A 17,528-nucleotide genomic window follows, 5' to 3' on the forward strand; every position below is an offset into this window, starting at 1 on the left:
ATGCAGATCATAAAATACTATAAATAATTAACAATATAAGTTTATATGAATTCCAAAATATGACAACCATCACTTATTATGTGTGTGTGTGTGTGTGGAGGGTCAATCAAATTCTATGATTGCCACTGATGTGAATGATCTCACAAATCACACAATCCAAATAAAATGTTCGCAATAGTATCGAAATCGAGATTCTTCACTTGCTATTGGTATTGAGACCAAACCTACGCCCTTGCTTTGATCTCATCACATACTACATCAAGGGAGTAACCCTATAGCTCTTGAGCAAGCTTTGAATAATGTAAAGGTAACACCTGTTAAACTAACCTTAACATGACATTTACTGAGGGTAGAAAATGTTAAATCTTATAGCCTAAACCTTATCTTATAGCCTAAACAAAGCAACACTGTCAGGCCTATATTTAACCTCTATTCTGTAGTCCAGGCAGGGGTAGCTCATTGCAAATAACCCCTTATAACATGTGCATATGTTTACATGTTATATTCTTGTTTTTTCACCTTTCATTTAATTATATATTTGTTTGAATGAAAAGGCCTTCTGCCTTTATGGGGACTTTTAATTTGAAAATGGGTTATTGTGATACTGTATGTAGGCCTAGTTTAGGCTATGTCTGCTGCTCTTACAGCCTGTGTCATTGAAAACGCGATGGCGCAAATAATTACTTTTTTGGATGACAATGACAGCTGGTAGCGTAGACATACTGATAGCTTCAATGACGCATATTTATGTGAAGAGACAGTAGCCCTACGTTGCCGATGAGCCCGCACGTTCTTGTTTGCTGGCTAGTATAGACTCCATATGTGACCTGACGGCATTCACTTCCATCCAGGTGACATTTATTGTCTTTTTACAGACGTGGCAATAAGCCTCTTAGCTGTTGCCAACGAGCCTAAGCCAGTCTTTGAATCTCGAGTCCTCTAACCAAATGTCCGAAAAATGACATTTTCCCATCACTTTGTCAATGGTAGCGAACATTTGGTAACAAGTTTGGCAGTAAGCCAGCCATATATCCAGTTTGAGCATAGAGTTTGAGGGGGCGCTAAAAGTTTTTACCGCGAACGCACACTGACATATCACTCAGGTCCTACTCTCAATTTTAGGAGATAGGCCTGCACTTAACACAAATGGAAAACCTCATAGTTAGTGGTTCGAAAATGTAATACCTCATCAGATGACGTTTATTACTTTTTAATACTTTTAAATGGCCTTAAATTTGGCTAATTTAATTTATTACCTTTTAATACTTTTTACAACCCTGCGGACACCCTGAATGGTGAGCTTGGGCAACAAGTGCTCATATTTGTGCTGTGTGCTTTTTTCCATCATCAACTTTTTGTTGTTGTTTTGGCTACAGATACATAGGTTAATTCCATCTTTGTGTGTGTGTGTGTGTGTTCCATGTAAAATATAAGCTCCTAGTGTATTTGTGTGTCCCAATATTCTGATGCTGAATAAATAAGTTCCATGTGTGGCTGGGTATCAGTGCTGAATAAATAGGCCAAGGCCACAGATCTAAGTTCAGAGACTGGGATACACACATTAGCATTAACATACATGCCTATATATATATATATAGTATGTATGTACACAATCTAATTATGGACAAACTTACATGACACTACAACAGGGGAGAAACAAAATAATTTACTATTGAAAGAGGTATGGAAAAACAGGAATGGTTTGCAATGACTCCCCAGCAAAACATGAATGACTTACAATGACTCCCCAGCAAAACATGAATGGTTTAAAGTGACCCTCACAACACACCATTCTCTTTAGGTCTGGACCAGAATGGTACTGAATCATGGCCAAACTGTTGCCAGATCTACAAGGGATCACGACCAGAGTGGTCAAACTTGCACTGGATTAGACTCGAAACAGTGAGTGACTGCACCAGTGTTGTTGAAGATGATGCCCTCAATTAAAACTGGACCAACTCAGCGCAGTGCTGTGGCCTTTCCCCTGCATGATTGCACCGATGCTTCTTGAGATGATCCTTTCTGGTGAAACTCTTGGCACACTGTGCGCAAATATATGGCCTTTCTCCTGTGTGAGCACGCTGGTGTCTATTAACATCACTTTGACGGGTGAAACCTTTTCCACACAGAGTGCAGTTATATGGCTTCCCTCCTGTATGAATGCACTGGTGTTCATTGAGTTTAGACATTACAGTGAAACTCTCTTCACACTGAGAGCAATGGTACAGCCTCTCTCTCGTGTGCATGTGTTGGTGACTTTTGAGACTACTTCCTTTAGCATAACTTTTGCCACACACAGTGCAAAGGTATGGCTTCTTTCCTGTGTGAACATGGTAGTGTCGCTTGAGATGATGACTTCTAGTGAAACTCTTGCCACATATGATGCAGTGGTGTGGCCTCTCTCCTGTGTGCACGCGCTGGTGTTGTTTGAGACTACTCCCATCAGCAAAACTCTTGCTACACTGAGTACAATGGTATGGTTTCTCGCCTGTGTGAGTGCGTTGATGTCGTTTGAGAATATCCTGTTTGAAGAAACTCATACCGCACGTAATGCAGTCATATGGCCTTTCTCCTGTATGCCTTTGCTGATGTGTTTCAAGGTGATGCTTTCTGGTGAATGTCTTACCACACTGAGCACATAGGTGACGCCTTTCTCCTGTGTGAGTGCGCTGGTGTATGTTGAGCCCGCCCTTGCTAGAGAATCCCTTCCCACATTGAGTGCAGTGGTGTGGTCTCCCACCCATGTGGACGCGCTGGTGTGATCTGAGTTCACCCACAACAAGGAAATTCTCGCCACATTTGAAGCAGGGGTATTGTTTCTTTACCATGTGAGCATAGCGATGCAGCTGGAACCGAGACCATAAGTGGAAGCCTTTGCCACACAGAAAACAGGAGTATCTTTTGTATTTCTCTCTGTGTGAGATAGAGGTGGATGCTGGAAACCCCAAAAAAGGAGATGGTCCTTTTCCTGTTTCATATAAACAGGGAAAACAAAATGGGTATAAGAAAAGGCAGACATGAAATAGTGTTGTTTGAGATGATGCTCTTAATTCTAACTCTGACTACACTGCAATGCATCGTATGCCCTAGTAAAATGTGTACGATCTTGAATGAAGTGCTACCTTCTTCTATATGAGTGCACTGACATAACTCAAGATCATTCTCTTAGGTGAAACTTACCAAATGGAGCCCAGCGGTATGACCTCAATCCAGTATGAATACACTGATGCTCTTTTAGACGTTCCCCTCGAGTGAAACTCTTGCCACAGTGACTGCAATGGTATGTCCTTTCCTCAGAGTGAATGTGCTGGTGTCGTTTGAGACGATCCTGTCTCGTAAAACCCTTGCCACACAGACCACAAATGTGTGGTGTTTCTCCCGTGTGAATGCGCTGGTGTCTCTTAAGATGTCCTGCGCTAGTGAAACCCTTGCCACACTGAGTGCAGTGGTGTTGCTTCTCTCCTCTGTGAATGTGCTGGTGTGACTTGAGTTTTCGCACATCAAAGAAACCCTTGCCACACTGAGTGCAGGAGTGTTGCTTCTTTGCTACGGGAGCACAGTGATGCAGCATAAACTGAGACCGTAAGTGGAAGCTTTTATCGCACAGAGAACATAAGTACTTCTTGGTCTTCTCTATGCATGAGATGGAGGTGGATGCTGATAATCCCGAGGATGAAGGAGATGATCCATTTCCTGTTGCATCCAAAAGAACACATATCACCAATAATTCTTACATAAATGTCAACAATTGTCCCGTTTTATATCAGCAATTTTCTTACACCACATTACCTGTCGAGTTTCTGTATGAAACGAAAAACACTTCATCCATCTCTTAATAACAGACACACACAGATACACACAATGGGAATACAAAAAAATGTGTTTTTTTCCAGCGCTTCGGTATCCTGGTCCTCATATTCAACACAATCAATAACTGGAACCAATGCCTGGCATGAAGCTGAGCTTAATTAATGTCAGCTGAGATATCTTTTGAGTTTTGGGCTCAATGTGTTAGAGAACCCTGTGTGTTGGTGTAAGTGTGTGTGTGTGTGTTTCTATTAATAAGCTGATTATTGTGACTCCACTGGGTTGGGGTGTCTGTGTGGATGTCATTGACAAATACATAACAATAAGATAAAACAGCGCTTTCCTAACCACTCAAAGACGCTTTACAGTTTTGTTACATAGGTACAAACAGACAAGGTACATAGACAAGGTTATATAACAGAGAAAAGAAGAAAAAAACACATACTGTAGGTGCATGGACAATTAAATGATGACAACATATTATAGTATATATAATTAATTTGGGGGGATTATCTTTATGTATTTTGGTTTAATATAAAAAATAGAAATTAGGGATTTGGGGAGATTGTAATTAAAAAGATGCATTGTGCATGCAAAAACAGTAAACAGAACCAATGTTGAACACAAGTTAAATGGTGAGTAATGAGTCCAAATACAAACACAAAGAGAAGCAGCAGTGATAATGTATAGAATAGCCTGTGGCATGTAATGTCCGTTCTCAACTGTTTGGCTGTTGCTGGTTATTAAAATAGGTAGGATAGCCTATTTACACTGTTCATTACGTCCCTACGCATCCTGATTAGTGAGATGGGCTGAGGGGCCTGCTGACAATCCTGCATTGGGGCCTGGTGTTGGCTTGATATGCCTCTGTGTGTGTGTGTGTGTTTGTGTGTGTGTGTGTGTATGAGGGAGAGAGAGAGAGAGTGTGAGAGTGATCTGATCTCTTACGTGTCTCAGGCTGTCCTCCTGCTCTGCTGTCCTCTTCATCCATCTCTCGCTGTCCTTGTGTCCTGGAGCTGTCCGTCAGTGCCACTGATACCCTCCTTAACTGAGGCAGGGACAGAGGGTCTGAAGAGGAGCAGACAGAGTTGAAGACAGGAGGGATGCTTACTTTTTCCTCCTGTCCCGAAAAAACACCCATGAGAGAGATGCAAATTCTGTTGAATTTTTCAACTGCAAATTTACATTAATTCATTTCACAGACAAGATCCAATGCAGGTTAAAAAAAAAGTATGTAACAATTTTAGCCTTTTATGAAGGATGTTTTTATAAGCAACATATCTTTACATTCTGGGTTGGTGTTACCACAAGGCAGCAGAGGATACAGACAATTAAACAGTTGTGTGTGTGTGTGTGTGTGTGTGTGAGTGAGTGAGTGTATTTGTGTGATTCCTGTTGCATGTCTGATGAACTACGTGGCCTTCAGTGTTGTGCGTGAACGAGTTCAAAAGAACGCGCTCATTGAACACGCTCATTTTTTCGTGAACGTTGAACTGAACGCAACACATTTTTTAATAAAGAACTTGAACGTGAATTAGTTCACATTATGTGTCATGAACGGCAGACATCACTGTAAATGAACGTTGGAATTTGTTTTCCATTGAAAACTGAGTGACATCTGTTTTCTCTTTTGAAACGCAACGAGAGAAAGTTCCTCCCTCCTGTATTCTCGCTGGTGCCGCTTAAATCATGTATCACCAGACAGAAATGTTTTTGACATTGTGTGCGCAATGCATTGCGGGCAACGTAGTGTCCGGCTGAGAATAGTTGAATCAAAGATTCCGCCTTAACAATCTTTGGTTGAATAGCATACTGGCTTCCGCACAACGTTACCCGTGATGAATTGCAGCAGAGCGGAGTAGGCATAGCAACGCCGCGTAGCAGGTAACGACGAGAGCGCGGAGGGCTGGAGATTAGAAGCGAGAGAGAGAGAGACAGACCAATTAGGAGAGTGAGAGAAAGCGCTGCAATTAAAAAAAAAATGGCTAGTGGAAGTGATGGCACGGAGACTGGTCTACCTTGTCTGTACTGCTGCAAGTTTCATCCCCTGGTAAGAAACCCATAATTGCAGTGTCATGAGCAAATGTCTACAATGAGCAGCTTCAAAGAACGTATAGTGATTTCTAGCTCGTAGTATGAAAAAAAGTATTTATTTCAAATATCTCACGAAAAAAGTCAAATGAACTGAACTTTGAACTAGTTCAGAATTAAAATTGTGAACTTTGAACGTGAACTGTTCACTTTGAGCATGTATGAACTGAACTTGAACTAGTTCAGAAAAGCTGTGGACTGGCACAACACTGGTGGCCTTCTCTGTCAGTGTAGGCTTGCTTTTTCAACCATATCAATGTTTTGAGGCCTAATTAACCTGTGTAAACACATAAAAGTACATCAGTAGGCTACTTGAGGTGCTCTCTGGAAGATGACTAAAACCAATAAAGAAACATCTATCTATTTATCTACACTGCAATTTTTTTTTTAAATCAAACTTTAAGGTAATTTTCTATATTCTAGGCTACTCAATAAGAAGAGAATTGTAATCAATGTAAAAATCAAGGCTGTTGCATCCTGCAGCCTGCATCCATGTGACATAAAAAGCTTCAAAGCAGCTGCTTCATCTTTAGCTAGTCTAGAAAAGTCTACCAAATTAACAATGAATAACCTGTGTTCTTCAAAGCCAGTCCTCGGATGTAAGTTTTGTCTTCATTGGTCAATTTGCAAAACTGCCTGTAATGACAAGCAGCACAATTACTAAAAATAGCGAGCGAAACATTGTCTTTATAATGAAAATCTGACGGGTTCACAATAAAATATCTCACATGACAACCTATCCACTTAATGGTGAAACCATAAACTGGGTTAAACGCATGCACATCTCTTCAGAACTCTTTCGTGTTCTTCTGGGCTGGCCACTCTGGCTGGCTCTGCTAAAGAGTATGTTTCCTGGAATGTACCATTTTGACAAAACGCGGAGGGTCTATACTCAATGTGAGGAAGCAAATGGTCTTGACAGTGTTGAATAATCAGAATAATAAAAACAACAAACCTTATTAACATATACTTAAATATATGCATCGCCACGACACTGCAAGAATAATACGAGGTTATATGAATCCACTGCTGTGATTATTATAAGCTACTCCTCTACAGTACCGTATGGTAAAATCCAGCGCCAAATGTAAAAATGGCAGTGACTGCAACTACTCGGTTGTGACATGACGACGAAGATCTCGATAAACGCATCCAGGTATAATTTAACTATTTGTTTTAATTACTTTATGTAGGTAAATATGTGTGTAAAAAGCAACGTCTTATGTCAAAGCCATCAGACAACAATCCGAAAACTGTTTATTAGTTGTCCTCCTCCCTCCATACTTTCAGTTAACGTTACTTACTGTCAACAAATGTTTACGCTAAGTTAACGTTAGCTGCAATAAGCAGAGCCGTGTTGCGTATGTTTTGCAAAATACAGTCAGTACAATTCTGCTACGCTACGGTATACAATCCAATGTCCAAAATGTCAAGCAAACTTAGTTGAAGTTGAGTGGCCAAGGTTTCTGTTCTAGTTGTGCCACGCACTATCACGAATGTGACTTCAGTACAAGGTTATGGTTATGGATACGCTTTTGTCCAAAGCGACATACAAATACAAAACCAATATAAATGAATACAAATATAATACTTAAATTTAACAGGGAACAAATGAAAATGTTGGTCAGACTACAATAAGGAGAATAGCAATAATAAACAACAATGTCAATTCAATCAATAGCCTAATGAAATAAACAATGAAAATGGGGGGCAATAATAATGTCCATTCAATCAATGATATAAAAACAATAACATGATAAGACTACATTAAGGAAAATATCAATAAACAACAATGTCAAATTAATCAACAGCCTAATGGAAATAAAACAATATTATACAAACCATAATGCATAAGAATTAATGAACTAAGTGCATGTTGAACAGATATGCCTTTAGACCCCTCTTAAATGACCCAAAACTATCACAGGAACGGAGAGCACTGGGCAACTCATTCCACCAACATGGAACCACTGAGGAAGAGTCTTGAATTTGACCTAGTGTTTATGTATACATCTGAGAAGTGAACATGGTTTACTCTCCACAGTGAGTTGGTGTGTCTTCTTGTGGTATTATATGCTTGAACACATTGGAGGAGTGCCAGCTCCAGTTGAACGTATGCTCTGTGTGCCTCCAGGCCCCTGGACGAGTAGAAAGTGAACAAAGTAGATATAGGACATAGTAGCCTACTGAAGTACTCACACTAGTACTCGTTCATAAACTATACATGTCATGTGTTATTATTTGTGGATAATTCATGGGACAACATAAACAATTAACATAAAATGTGGGTCCTATCTGCTCTGACATCAACTGGCATTTTATACCAACTACATAAAATAAAATCATAACAGCATGGATTAAAATATTTTATTTTGAAAACCACCTACACACTTTCCCACAACTCATCCTTTCAGGTGAGAACATGCTGCTCTCACAGGACCAGGCAGCCTTGATTGGGCAGGTGTTCGAGGCACATGTCCTGGAGCACCACCGGAATGACATCCTTCAGATTCTGCAGGATGGAGAAGAGGCCCACTACCCTGTGGTCATCAACGCCATGACCCTGTTTGAGGCCAATATGGAGGTCGGGGAGTACTTCAATGCTCTTCCAAACCTGGTGATTCCCGTGTTTGACATCGCCCTACAGAAGGCTGCTGAGACCATCGGCAGCTCCTGCCCGTCCCTACAGGGAGCCCTGGGGGTCAAACCTAACCTGCATGCACGCATCTCAGGTGAGAAAGGCTACCCAGGCAGAGGTGTTGTACAGGTATGGTATATATACCGTATCTGGCCACAATGTGTACAGCCATAATATGGAGGTTTTACTTCCATCACTGTTTTGGCAAAATCTTGACAGCTTTCTTCCTTGTTGACTTTTTGACATTTGAGATCACGTAGTTCTGAAAAGCAAAGTGCAAATTATTAGCCTATTACTAAACCTGCATTTTCTACTTACTCAAAACAGTTCTGACAGTGCTTCCCAGTGACAGTACGATTTAATAAATTAGATAGGCATACTTTCTCAAGCATATCAGCCATTGAAATAGCTGTTCACAAAAAATGCCCCAATGTGGCTCTTACAAGTTCAGCCAGTTGTGGTCTGTTTTGAATATGAATGAATTTTTAAGATCAAAATAACACATTGGGCTCAAATTTTTAAATGATGGGTGAGAAAGTCTTAACTTTAGCTAATTTAATGACTAGGCAAAATCAGACCTTAATCACAAATGTTGAGTCTGCTCAATGCATCCACATGCAAAATGACCGCTATTGCTTGTTGACAGACTTTGCACTTAGGGCCCATTGAGCAAAATTCTGCATTGTTAAAAGCTTAACCAGTATACATACGTAGATATGCACATAACCAGTATCTTCATAGTTATAAGTATTGTTTTATTGGGTTCCATACATAGGCACATATAGTACCTGTGGGCCAGATCTAGACTCTGTTATATTATAACTAAGCTGTATGCTAAAGAAATGACTGAATTTGATTTTAAACCCTGCGCATAAACATTCTGTATGACTGGTATTTAGGCTTTCTGTATTTGTTTGTTTAGATTGAAAGACAAAGCATTTTGTATGGACTGGAATATGAATACTGAGAGCAGGTTGTCTAACAGAAGCCACATTTAATCACTCTTTCAGAAACCTGTTTCATAAGAGTGTTTGCTTAATTACACCATGGAGACACTAATCTTTAGAGAGGGAAATTCACAAATTCATAATGTTGCAGAATTAATTCATTCTTTTCTCCCCTGCCTATGTTGGCATCTCGGAGGTTTGAGTAAGTACTGTTGATGGCTTCCTCTCAGACTCTGAGTTCCTCGCCGTGCGTCACCCTAACAGCTATTAGACTCAGCGAGGCCCGATGTGAGACTTTTTCACTGTGCACTGCAGCCCTCAGAACCGCTGTTGCTAATGTGCAATGAGGTGGTGGGTGTGTGTGTGTGTGCGCGCCCGTCTTTTCCTCTCCTGCCCACGCAAGCGGCAATTAGAGCCCGACAAGAAGGCTGCGTCGGCCCACCAGGACGACGGTGTGTGTTGGGCGACAGTGTGTGTGTGTGTGTGTGTGTGTGTGTGTGTGTGTGTGTGTGTGTGTGTGTGTGTGTGTGTGTGTGTGTGTGTGTGTGTGGTAGAGGGGCCGATCTCGGGTCGTTAAAGAAAGATGATGCGACTCTCGTGGTGAATGAACACCGTCGTGTCTTTGTCTCATCATATCAACAGGCAGCAGGAATGGGGGGAGAGGGGGGGGCAGGGTGGCACTGAGGCGCGTGGCTGAGCCCAGATCATTAGAGTCATCTGCTTAAATTAGATTCATGCACGCTGGCGTCCAGAGAGATCGGTGTTAATGGCTTGAAGACAGCCAGTAGGCAGCTGGAAACGGCTGCTGAGATGAACCCGGGAACACATTAGGAAGCGAGGAGACACTAGACTTGGCTAAGGACCACCAGCATAAAGTCATTATATGAGAAACTCTGTCAAGCTGATCTAAAACTGATCTGCAGTGGTGAAATACTTGTGTCTGTAAACAAGCCTCTGTTTTTTCCCCCTCTTGCAACCATAAAATCAAGGTCAGGAGGAGGAGGTGTGACCTTCAGTGGCCTGTTTTTGTCACGAGGGCATGTTTCAAGGGGCATTAGTGGCAGACAAATAGGCTAGATGGGGACCAACTGTTCACAGGCAACTCTGCATACGCTCAGAGAGCCTAACCTGATTCTGTCTGGAAGCCTCCTGATGCCTGTTTTACATGAAACGTCATGGTAACCCCATGGTGATTGCAAGGCACGGTTGCTATAGCAACTGCCTCAAGTTGAGAATGTTTGTTTAAACTTTGAGGAGTGTTGCTCAGTGCTCTTGTGGGTACTAACTCTGCATGGGTTATCATATCAGATCATCTATCTATCTATCTATCTATCTATCCCATGCAGAGTTAGTACCAAGGGCGTAGGTTTGGTCTGAGCTTTTGTGGGGACACTACCCACTGCCCCCCCCCGAAAAAAAAGCCACTCAACTCTTTCACCAGCCACTATAGATATATAAAATGATTAAAATGTGCTACTGTCCAACTTGATCTAACTATACTGTGTAGCCTACATAATCTGATTTTAATATGTACAGATATGTAGGCTATATTTAACATTTAACATTTATTTTCTATTTGGTCTATTATGAAATCATGCATTGACCCATTTAAGCCCAGCTCAGTTTTAAGAAATTTAAATACATGCATGCTTAGCATTTTGTGAAAAGAAATCATTAAGGCTACATTGACAAACTCTTAACCGTGAGCTGCATGTATATTCTCTGATTCTAATATTTACAGATATCTAGGCGATGTAAGCACAGTTCAGTTTTAAGAAATGTTTAAAGCCGAAAGACCATGTTGAATTTTGCTACAATTTATTTCAAAACCGGATTACTCTAGAACAGCTAACTTTACACGGGAAGGCATTACAACTTTGTGTTCGGTAAGGTCTGCTGTTTATTCTGATATATGGTTTGTCATGTGTTGCGTGAAGAGTGTGTATTCCACCAAGACGAATAGATGTGGAGATGGGCGCAGAGAATGATTATTACATCTCTTATTTTTCTCGCAAACTGTTTATCACAGCAAATAGTGCCTAGCTAGCACCGTTTAAAAGCTGAGAAAATGCTCTTTCGTGTGACACATGTGTGATGAATAGCCTACTTGTCGAGGAGTTCAACAGAGAAGAATGGGTGAATTTGGACGCACTTCATATGCCGAAGTGAAGCTGAAGCGCTACGCAATGCTGCGCAGGAGACTGCGGCTCACTGGTAGTTATTATAGGTAACTTCAAATCAGCGCGATACCCTTATAGGCTACTGCACATTACAAGATCTGTACGAGATGATCCGCAGCACTGAAGTGAGAAATGATTTAAGTCTTTGTGTAGCGCATGTGAGCACCCCCCCCCAACACATTTCAACCTGAATATTGGTGGGGACATATCAGTCGTAATTTGATATTGGTGTGGACACGTCCTTCGGTCCCCACGCAAATCTACGCCCATGGTTAGTACCCACACTCTGTCTCAGTAGGCCGCACACTCTTCCACCGGCTTTTCTCCCTGATGAGGAAACATTTTTCCTCTTCACTTTAAAACACTTTCCTGTGTCTCATGAAGATCTGACAATGGAGCATTTTCCCATAGTTATTTTGCCTGGTGTCACTACAGAACAGCGTCACAGAACAGCTTCCCATGTGCTATATTTTGCCATTATGTTTTAAGTAATTCAAGTAAGTAGAGCTTTCCCGGTATATAGTTTCATTTGAGCTTTTGGCCATTTCATCTGAAAGTTGTTAACAATAATTACATGAGTATGGACTTTTGCATTTAAGTTCCAAGGCAGTTCTGCATCGTCCCATCCGTCCTATTTATTCCAAAGGTGCTGGACTTGTGCTTAGTGTGTCAGTAGTTTCAGGTCACAGTCTACCCCCAGCATGACGTCACTGACTGACTGACTAACTAACTGGATATGGGCCACTCTGCTGTCACATCCACTCACTGTCCAGTCCCTTTGTACCCTCGTGTCTATTAGCGTGCCTCCTTTCAGCCTGAAAGCTGGGTGGTCATCATAGCAGCAGTCTCCAAGAACGCTGCATGTCTGGGGCGAGCAGGCTGACCTTGGCTGCGTGACTTCTGTCCTTAACATTGGCAGAGGAGAGAGTTTTGTCATGTCAATAAAGCTCTTTGAATTGAATTGAATTAAGACAGAGAGGGAGAAAGAGAGTGCCGGGGAGCCATAGTCATCACACTGGGTTTGCACGGCCAGGCTGCACTGCTGGTGAGCAGGGCACAGATGTTGGAGGCCTCTTGAAAAATTGCATGAGGCACTGCTGTGACAGAGATTGCAGTGCTGTGTGTGTGTGTGTGTGTGTGTGTGTGTGTGTGTGTGTGAGAGGGTGCTAGTGTGAGAGTGAGGGACGACGGGTGTGTGTGTGTGTGTGTGTGTGTGTGTGGTGTATGAGAGGGATAGAGAGAGGGTGCTAGTGTGAGAGTGAGGGACGATGGGTGACAGCAAGGCCACAGTTACTGTAAGGTCACCGCTGGACATGATCCTCTTCCTCAGGCCATGGTCTTGTAGTGTGCTGGCCTGTTTTCCTCCACGCTAGTTGTTTTCAGTCCAGAACCATCAACCCCCCCACCCACACACACACACACACACTCACACCCTCTTATTTCTCCAGGGTGGGAATGAAATAAGGCAGAGAGTAGGCTCATGAATGCAAATGGCAGGAAATTGTTGCTGTGATGAGAGCAATCTCCAAAGAAGGGCCTGATTAATGGAGGAGTTGTTATTTCCCTTAGATGTCCTGTGAGAAAAGCTTGGGGGAACCGGGGGAAGGGGAGAGAGAGAAAAGAGGAGAGACTGGGTACTGAGAGAAGGAGAGAGAGAAGGAGAAGTTGAGGCTCCTGTTCTCTTCCTGCTGCCATGTTGGTGGGCTGCTGCACTATTGCATGTTGTTGCGCTGACAACAAGCTCATGCTGCTTTTGCTATGCTGTCTGTGTGGGGGAGGGAAGAACTGTGTCACCTTTAATTACACACACACACACATACACACACACACACACACACACACACACACACACACACACACACACACGCATACTCACTTCTTATCATACACACCAGTCCCAGTGGGTCTCCAAGCACAATGATATGGTGTGTACAAAAGATCAGTCAGCGTGCTGCATGCCATCAAGCAGTGCCGCAGAACTTAGTCATTGATGTTGTGGGCTCATTTGTCTCCTTGCCACTTTCAAACAGTCAGTCATGGCTGAGCCAATTTCATTCGGGGCTGATTTAGGTTGGACGTCTTCACAGCTCATCCTTTAAATGGGATTTTCTGATGCAAGTGCTGTCCAGAGTCTTAAGCGTTCACCAGTGTTGATGAGTACTTTTGTCATGTTCTACATGTGAGAGGTAACTAGGATGTATTATGCAAGTCATTGCAAGTGTAAGCCACACATTGGCCCAGTGGTATTATAAAGAAACAGCACCATCTAGTGGTGTAGGACAGTACTTGCGCTTGACTGAATTGAGAATCTTAATTATGCCATGTGGGTGCATTCATAGCATTTTGGACATTTTCAAAGTGAAAATAATTGAATAAATTTGAATTTATTCATTAGTCTACTAGGAAAGTAATTATGGCTAGTCTGCACAGTAGACTGCTGCTGCTGATCATTTTGAATTCATCCACTGATAGTTTGAGTCTTTATTCTTTGAGTCTTGATTAAATGAGCTTGATCATCTCCATCCCTGTATTCCTGCTTTCCCTCTTCCTTGCTATCTCTCTACCTCTCACTTGTGCTTTTCCAAATATCTCGTCCTCTTCTCTCCTCCTCTCTTCCTCCATCTCTCACTTGTGCTTTTCTTAATATCTCCTCCTCTTCTCTCCTCCTCTCCCTCCATTCCTCCATCCTCCCAACTCTCACTCACGCTTTTCCTCATACTGTATCTCCTCCTCTTCTCTCCTCCTCTCTTCCTCTCCTCCTCTCTCCTCCTCTTCTCTCCTCCTCCTCTTCTTCCATTTCTCCCAGGCCTGCCCGTGTGTCCCGAGTTGACGCGTGACCATATCCCCCGGGCGCGCGACGCGGGCCACTTCCTCTGTGTGACGGGCACGGTCATCCGCACGGGCACGCCCAAACTCCTGGAGTTCCAGCGCGACTACATGTGCCCCAAGTGCCGGCACGTGTTCGCGGCACAGGCCGACTTCGAGCAGCACTACGCCCTGCCGCCCCCCACGCGCTGCCCAAGCCCCGAGGGCTGCACCTCCGTCAGGTTCACCTGCCTGCAGGGCGACTCGGCCACGCCGGCCGCCTGCCGGGACTACCAGGAGATCAAGATCCAAGAGCAGGTAGGGAGTAGTCTGGCTTTCACCAGACCAAGCTCCATCTTTTAAGATTGAACATTAGTCTGGAAAGTCCGCTATGTATTTTCTGGCATAGTTCAAATGACTCTGTAAGCAGTTGGATAGTCATTCACCAATCTGACCAACGAACCGGGTGACGTTCGCAGAGCTCCAGGCTCTCCCGCTGTCGTCATCGTTTTAAACCTGCCAATAGCGCGCCAGGTGGATAAGCCAGTTTGTGATTGGCCCCCGCAAAAGTGTACGGAAGCATGAGGAAGAGATGTACAGGTTTCCAGCCTGAGCTGCAGAGCGGAAAAATAAACCGTCGTCAGATCAGGCTGAGTTCGCCCAGCCTAGGTAGGGAGCATAACGGCGGTAGCGTAGTGGCTAAGGAACTCCGTTAGCATGCAGTAGCCTGAAAAGTTATGGGTTCAATTCCCGGCTTCCACCGTTGTGCCCTTGAGCAAGGCACTTAACCCGGAGCTGCTACTCTTTAGGGAAAGATTTTGTAGAGATGGAGTGTAGGGCTACAACTAACGATTATTATTAATGATCATCGTTGCTTGTTTTCATAGTCAGTCATTTTTGTGGATTAGTCATTAGTTGTTTCGTCTGTACATTTTGAAATATGAATCTATAAGTACTGTATTTCCCAAAGCCCAGAATGATTCCCTGAAATATCTTAAGGGAAAGATTATGAGAAATGGAGTGTGAAGTTGTTATTTTTATGAGAGGAGTTTTTTTTTTGTTATAGATTAAAGTAGCCCGAAGTTTTCTTTAGGGGAAGAAAATGAGGCGAGGTATAATATAAATGTGAGTCATGATGAAATAAACTGCAATATCTTTGACGAGGGCTTTCCTAAAATTGGAAAACTTTGAAAACTAAAAGTTTCTCTAACTTAGTTCTCTACACCCTTTTCTCTTTCTTTGTTTTTGTCTTCCTACTCCCCCTTCTCTCTCCCCCCCCCCCTTCTCTCTCTCCCCCCCCCTCTCCCAGGTCCAGAAGTTGTCAGTGGGCTGTATCCCTCGGTCCATGCTGGTGGTCCTGGAGGATGATTTGGTGGACAGCTGTAAATCAGGTCACACTCTGGCAGCTCCGCGCGCCTCCTCGTTTCGAACGCCTTGTGATGTGTGATGTGTTCGTGTCTCGTTTCATGTTTTCCCTTAGTCTACTTGGCAGTGAATCTCCTGCCCCCCGGCTGTAACATCACAGAAGCATCGTTTTCTCTCATCTTACAGAGCTTTGTTTCAGACATCAGGGACACTGTGTGAATACAGTCATTAATGACAGCACAAAATCTGAGACTTCTCAAACCTGTGGGTTGGATTTGGACCATGGTGTAGGGACAGGTTGACTGTGTTAATACCATTTGTAAGGTCATTCATAATGTTCTTTGTCACTTTGACATTTAAACATATCCTATTCATGGATGTTCTAAAATGATTGGATTTATTTTTCTCTGCAGTTGGCACATCACTATGGTAACTGTCAGAATTAATGTCGGAACAAATGGTACTCTACTTGAAACAGAACTATAACAAGCAGTTAAGACCACTGGAAGAACATAGTGCCACTGATGGGAATATAATTATGCCATTATGTAATGACAAGGAGCTTGGGCATGCATTTAACTGAGTGGACTTCTGAACATTCTCCATCTCTCACACAAAATTCAGATCTGAAAGAGATCCGAATCTGAATTCAAACCCAACTTGTTCTTTGTCATTTAGTATTGTCATAAGAAAAAAACATGACAATACCTTGAGAGTTCATAGGCTGCTTATTAAAGGACTTTCTCTAAGACAGGACTACTGGTAGGCAAAAATCAAACTATTGCCTGTGTAATCAGGAGTGACGCATGGAAATGTTTTTATTACTGAACGAGACTCACCAGGTGTACCATGATGTTAGTCTCTCCAACGATGTCACCATGATGGCAGTCTTCAGGGTGATAACAGGGTGACATTTGTGTCTCCCAGGCGACGATGTGACGGTGTACGGCGTGGTGTGCCAGCGCTGGAAGCCCCTCTTCCAGGACGCGCGGTGTGAGGTGGAGGTCGTGCTGAAGGCCAACCACATCGAGGTGAACAACGAGCAGAGCTCAGGGGCCGTGGTGCTGGAGGACGTCCAGAAGGAGTTTGAGGAGTTCTGGGAGAAACACAAGCACGACCCCATTGCAGGTAGGACAGTGGACGCAGGACACGCAAACATAACCCCATATACCGGTACTTCACGGATGAATAAATCACTGATGCACTCTCACGTTCTTTCGATTTCACTCTGTATTGTGTCTGTGTATGTTCTCCGATATAAAATTACAAACGAATTTAGGGCTGCATTTGCCCTCTTAACGTTCTAACTTTAAAGTTAATACACGTTGGAAGTGTAACTTCCTTGGGAGTGAACTTCTCAGAAGATGTGGGAATTACTTTATGTGTCTGCTTTGATAGAAATAGTTTTGCACACCAGTCACCCACCCCCATAATGGAATGTTCTGAGATAAATGCATTGAACTGCTATCAAGACTGCGGGATAGCACTCTGTGCTGAAGGAAAACATTTCCATTTTAATTCTCCTTCGTTTGAAATGAAATGCAGATTCTAAATGTATTCAGTAGCTTTGTGTAATGTTCTTGACTCTAGGTGATGATTTGAAAAATGCTCCGCTCTTGCAGTTTTTGTTTATTTATTTTCTTGTCTGTTGTTTCTTTTTAAGGCCGGAACCAGATTCTGATGAGCCTATGCCCA

At 42.8% G+C, this 17,528-nt stretch overlaps 2 protein-coding genes across 6 annotated transcripts in view; one reads left to right on the plus strand and one right to left on the minus strand.

Annotated features, from left to right (window-relative positions):
* Nucleotides 1-1,641: 1,641 nt before the first annotated feature.
* Nucleotides 1,642-6,716, minus strand: LOC125299783 (zinc finger protein 420-like). 3 transcript variants are annotated; one of them, XM_048251224.1, is made up of 5 exons: nt 6,627-6,716; nt 6,470-6,534; nt 4,756-4,875; nt 3,181-3,693; nt 1,642-2,968 (listed from the first exon to the last, which is right to left on the minus strand). In XM_048251224.1, coding segments are annotated over exons 1-5 (1,725 nt in total). In that variant the 5' UTR covers nt 6,629-6,716; the 3' UTR covers nt 1,642-1,943. The 3 variants fall into 3 exon arrangements, with proteins under 3 accessions (XP_048107181.1, XP_048107182.1, XP_048107180.1); XM_048251225.1 differs by having other exon boundaries at nt 4,756-4,927; nt 6,627-6,647; XM_048251223.1 differs by lacking the exons at nt 6,470-6,534; nt 6,627-6,716 and adding an exon at nt 5,641-5,709 and having other exon boundaries at nt 4,756-4,927.
* mcm9 (minichromosome maintenance 9 homologous recombination repair factor) overlaps nt 5,767-17,528 on the plus strand; it is a 21,796-nt gene continuing 10,034 nt past the window's right edge. The window contains exons 1-6 of one of the 3 annotated variants that reach the window (XM_048251222.1): nt 5,767-5,857; nt 8,313-8,630; nt 14,470-14,786; nt 15,778-15,859; nt 16,761-16,961; nt 17,497-17,528. The exon at nt 17,497-17,528 is cut by the window's right edge and continues 94 nt beyond it. In XM_048251222.1, the coding sequence (XP_048107179.1) occupies nt 8,321-8,630; nt 14,470-14,786; nt 15,778-15,859; nt 16,761-16,961; nt 17,497-17,528 (942 nt within the window). In that variant the 5' untranslated portion in view covers nt 5,767-5,857; nt 8,313-8,320. Of the gene's footprint in view, nt 5,858-6,721; nt 6,796-6,987; nt 7,055-8,312; nt 8,631-14,469; nt 14,787-15,777; nt 15,860-16,760; nt 16,962-17,496 lie in introns of those variants that run through there. The other 2 variants (XM_048251219.1, XM_048251220.1) reach the window with 2 other exon arrangements.

The sequence above is a fragment of the Alosa alosa genome, chromosome 8 (genome assembly GCF_017589495.1).
Source record: "Alosa alosa isolate M-15738 ecotype Scorff River chromosome 8, AALO_Geno_1.1, whole genome shotgun sequence".
Lineage (NCBI taxonomy): Eukaryota > Metazoa > Chordata > Actinopteri > Clupeiformes > Clupeidae > Alosa > Alosa alosa.

Bases quoted from the DNA above. Each gene is read 5' to 3' on its own strand.
- LOC125299783 (XM_048251223.1), bottom strand. From the start codon at position 5,673: ATGCCTACTCCGCTCTGCTGCAATTCATCACGG. The intron at 4,928-5,640 runs GTAACGTTGTGC...TTTTCGGGACAG, and splicing joins TCTGCTGCAATTCATCACGG to GAGGAAAAAGTAAGCATCCC. The intron at 2,969-3,180 runs GTAAGTTTCACC...TATATGAAACAG, and splicing joins ATACCGCTGGGCTCCATTTG to GAAAAGGACCATCTCCTTTT.